At 34.5% G+C, this 4,801-nt stretch overlaps 1 protein-coding gene across 1 annotated transcript; it reads right to left on the bottom strand.

Annotated features, from left to right (window-relative positions):
* Positions 1–466: 466 nt before the first annotated feature.
* On the bottom strand, positions 467–1,571 carry LOC141682076 (uncharacterized). Its single transcript, XM_074487107.1, has 2 exons — positions 869–1,571; positions 467–760 (listed from the first exon to the last, which is right to left on the bottom strand). The coding sequence occupies exons 1-2, from the start codon at positions 1,001–1,003 to the stop codon at positions 467–469; spliced, it is 429 nt and encodes a 142-aa protein (XP_074343208.1). The 5' UTR covers positions 1,004–1,571.
* Positions 1,572–4,801: the final 3,230 nt, after the last annotated feature.

Below are 4,801 nucleotides of genomic sequence, written 5' to 3'. Positions count from 1 at the left end.
ACGTGCAAAAAGATTATCTCATATATATATATAGGTAGAACACCAGCTACAGGTGTCAGTGCTTGATACAAAACCCTATGATATAACAGTCGTACTGCTACTACTATCAGTCCAGAGTCAGTAGCTACACTCATACAAACTAGTCATACATACTATGCTTGCCTCTATCTACAAAATATACATAATACAACACTCATTGATCTACTGTCTCAAAATCCTGGTGGTACGTGGCTCACTCCTCCTGCACTGCCTCTAGCACTGCCTCGGTAAGTCCCAATGCTCTGCGTATGCTGTCTCCGCACTAAGATCCTGCTGTCCTCAAAATCAGTAAGCTGCTGCGAACTAACCCGGTGAATATGGATGTAGTCTCTCTCTCAGTATATAAATCCGGTCGTAATGCTCTGACAGGACCATCCGTACTGTGTCTCATACAATCCAAGGATCTCTCTACACTGGTTTCTGCCATCTAATCCTCTCCTCCCTCTCTGCTAAAGCGCTGGTAAGTCACGGTATGATGCTCATGAAGATCAGTGCTGGAACCTCGAGAAGGTAATGGTCCATCTACCACGATCTCATCTATAAACTCCGGCTGAGGAAACTGATAAACTCCCGGAACAGGTGCATAAATGGCTAATGGGGCAGGAAATAAGACAGGCTGCTCCATAGGCGCATACACAGGCGGCTCTGCCTCTGGCTCCATCGGTGGCATCTCTGGAATCTCGACTGGTGGCATAGGAATCTGAGGCTCTAAATCCTCCCACTGCGGAAGATCAACCATATCAGGAATATCAAACATCGGAAACTCTAATGGTGGAATATCTGGTATCTCTGGCTCAACGTATGGAAAATAATCTGCAAAACCTGGTACCTCCGGGGGAAGTGGTATCTCTGGTGCTGGCTCAGGTGGCAATGGAGGTAAGATCTGCTCTGACACTGGGGCTACTACCTGTGCATCCACTGGATCTGTCTCGGTCCTCTCCGTAGATGATGATAAAGAAGCCATCTAATATACATAAAAATAATAACACAAAACAATCAAATCACAATCCTATAACTCATAACTTCTAATCACATAGACAAACAATCCTAACACTCTTACTCTCATCCTATCTTATTTTCCTATCTTATCTTAACCCTAACATTCTTGTTTTCCAAGGTCAATCCTAAGCTCTGATGCCAACTATAACACCCTCCAAATCCGGGGTATAGATTTGGGGCATTATTAACAACAATTACCAACTATACCTGCACAAGCGGAATATTAATATAATAATTACCCCGAACTATCACTACTCAGGATCTTTTAAGGGTTGAGTTTGGAAACAAGAATCATGCACTACACTTTATTACAAACCCAACTAAATAAAACCTGTCTCAAGAACTCTCTTTATTACAAAACTTTATTCTATCTACAGTTTCACTACGCAATCTTTTATTCAAACTACACAAAACTTTTATTCAACCCAACATTACTACTTATCCTGCTACACCTGATCTGGCAATTCAAAGCTCTCTTCGGGAATAGGAAGGAACACTCTTGGTATAAGAGGGTCCCGCTGCTTGACTCGCTTCTTGACTATGCGGGTCCTGATGGGTTTCATTCTCTACCTTAACTGTAAAACAATAGGAGTGACAATAAAAAATGAGCCAAAATTGCTCAACAAGCCTGCAACAATATATATATATATATATATATAAAGAGAGAAATAAATGAACCAATAAGCTGCTGGTTTGAACAACCATCTGTATCTGTATATGATAATAATTTGCCAATGATGGCGAGTGCCAAATGAACAAGACTGGAAACAAGAACCAACATATGCACTATAATCTGCTGATCAGTCAGAATATAGTGCGGATCTATACCCAACTGCATAGACCCAACCAACATAAGGAGTACTCAGGCAACTATGGCCTATTAATTAATGGTCTGGGAAAAACCCAGCCTTTATAGTAACCATCCAGTCCAAGGCTGAGCATCCGGAACAATCGGTATGCTATTGATATATCCCAACACCAGGATATACCAGAATATATGTAGGGTAAAAGAATTGAAATATGAACAGGGAATTCAATAAATTGGGTAAATCAAGAATTGAAATGAAACTGGAACAAGTAATAATAAATGGACAACAGTGCATATGAACAATGATTATCAAAGAGAATTGATATGATAGAAAAGAAATATAATTCACTATTCTGAATTTAGAATAGGGGAAAAACTTGCCTTGTGCGTACTTAACCTGGTTTAATTCACTGCCTTCTGACCCTAGCTTGCTCTGCCTTGTTAACACTGAACAAATCATGGAAATATAGGTGTTTAGATAACTTACTATATACGTGTATCTTGAATTGATATCACGCAACCTTATCAGTCTACCCATGCGTTTCTATCTGACTCGCATATATATACATATATTTACACAACACATTTATGCACATAATCACATATAACACGTAACACGTAAAGCACACAATTAATTTCTAGATTTATAATTATTTTTAGAATCAATTCTAGGCTTATACCTGCATTACTAGTCTTATCTGATTTTATTATAATTTTTCGGGATTTATTCGGCTCAATTATATCCCTACTAGGACCTACGAACTATCAGTTATCACCAAACCACTCTTTTTCAGAATAAATTATAACTTACAACTATTTTTATTGGATTCGTCTCATTTTTCTGAGTCTAGGGGTCTTCGTTTCACTTAAATCGGACTAACGGTTGAATTGTTATGAATTAAACACTGATAATTCAATTTATTATTCAATATAGATAATTATTACAACCTTTTAAATCCTAAAATAATTTTTAAATAATTATTTAATAAAAATCAAAGTCAAAAATAATTTTTTTATAATTTTTGGAGTTAAAACGAAGAAGTTACGATTTATTGAAAATTATGTGATTAATTATTGAAATAATTAATCACTTAATAAATAAATAACTAATAAATAATTAATAGATAATTATTTACTAATTTAAAATAATTAATCCCTAATTATTAGGATTAATCACAATTTATTACAAATTTTACAACTCATCGTTATTTATTTGATTAGATCGATTATTTACAAATAATCAATCAACTTAATTAACCGATACGCTATTTATCGAATAACTACGAATTACTCAATTATAAACCAACTCAACGATTAATCACTCGTATAAATACGAGCTACACACTATTCTCGAATATTACCGAACTAATATATTATTATTGGAATTTAAACGATTCGTTAATCAATTAATTATCAGTATTTAATTATATGATACGAACAATTACTGTAATATTATTCGAATAACTAACGCTCGAATAATAATTCTCATTATCGAATCACTACTCGTAATATTAACTAATTATCAATTATTAATCAGTTTAATCCTTATTTATTAATTAATTACCTAATTATTAATTAATTACCTAATTATTAATTAATTAGATAACTAATAAATAATTAGATAAATAATTAAATAATTAAATAATTAAATTAGAATTTATAAATTAATAAAATAATTTAGAAATTAATAATACTATTTTTCAGAATTTAAAACTAATTTTTATTTACTTTTTAGAATTACTAAAAACTGATTTTAATATACTAAATATAAATAATTAATTAATTAACTAAAAACACAAAAACATCAACAGGGTTTGGGTTATTAGGATTAAACCCGGGTCGAAACCGGGTTAGAAACCGGGTCGTCCCCAACCCAATCGGGTCGGGAAGAACAGCCGGCCGTTGCCCAGATTCCGGCCCGGCGGAAACTTCCGACGAAGCAAAAACGGCAATCAATCGGCCTCGTTTCTTCTGCTTTCGTTCCCTTTCGTTCCCAGGCCTCCCCTGTCGTGTTCCTCCTTCGTTTTATCCGTCCCCGCCGCCTAAACCACCGATAACAGCGGCGGCGGCGCCGCTTTTCCGGCGAGACAAAACCCGAAGCCAAACTCGACAAAACCGGTGTCAATCGACTCCAAAATCGACGATCTAAACATCTATACTAACATAATCATCAAACAATTACCAGAACTTCAAACCCGAATTCGAGAAATTAATCCGAAATTACGAAACACAAATTAATACCTCGGTTGATGATTTTGACGTGATAATCTGATAGAACAGACTTTGGGCTTCAAATCGGTTACTCACACTTCAATTTCTGTCACCGGAATCACCTTCAAAAGTCCGATTGATTCTGCTGCTGTTCTTCACAAAACCCTAACCCTAATCCCCTTTCTTTTTCTTTTTATTTTTTTCTTCTGATTTTTAATTATAATTAACTGATTTAATTAATAGTAATTCAGGTATTTATATTTATGAAAATATACCCCTAAGTAAAATTAAGGGGCTAATTATACTCCTAATAAAAATATTTGGCCCCAATTTTTATAATTTTTGGGTATTAATAATGAATTTTTAAATATCCAATAAATACAAAATAAATACTAAAAATTCCCAAAAATTGTGAAAAATACAAAAATACAAGAAAAATGATATATGATAATTTCATAATCATATAAAAATAAAAATGTGATTTTTGTGGGGTTTTTGGTACCCGAAGGGGTCCGGAAAAAGTCGTTTTTCGCGAAAAAGGTCAATTTGTAAAACGTCTAAGGGTTCAGAATAGCGATACGGTATAGGGCATTTTTGGCAAAATAGGGCCAATGATTTTGTTTGAAATACGGGCTTTTAAAACATAGTTTTGAGCTGTACAGGTTTTGATATAATATATATAACTGACGATAGAACGCTCAATAAATATCCAAAACACGTTTGGATCAAAACAACCAACACATA

Source organism: Apium graveolens, chromosome 1, assembly GCF_009905375.1.
Source record: "Apium graveolens cultivar Ventura chromosome 1, ASM990537v1, whole genome shotgun sequence".
Taxonomy (NCBI): Eukaryota; Viridiplantae; Streptophyta; class Magnoliopsida; order Apiales; family Apiaceae; genus Apium; species Apium graveolens.
This window is presented reverse-complemented; position numbering and strand designations above follow the sequence as displayed.

Bases quoted from the DNA above. Each gene is read 5' to 3' on its own strand.
- LOC141682076 (XM_074487107.1), bottom strand. From the start codon at position 1,003: ATGGCTTCTTTATCATCATCTACGGAGAGGACCGAGACAGATCCAGTG. The intron at 761-868 runs GTACCAGGTTTT...GATCTTCCGCAG, and splicing joins AGATACCACTTCCCCCGGAG to TGGGAGGATTTAGAGCCTCA.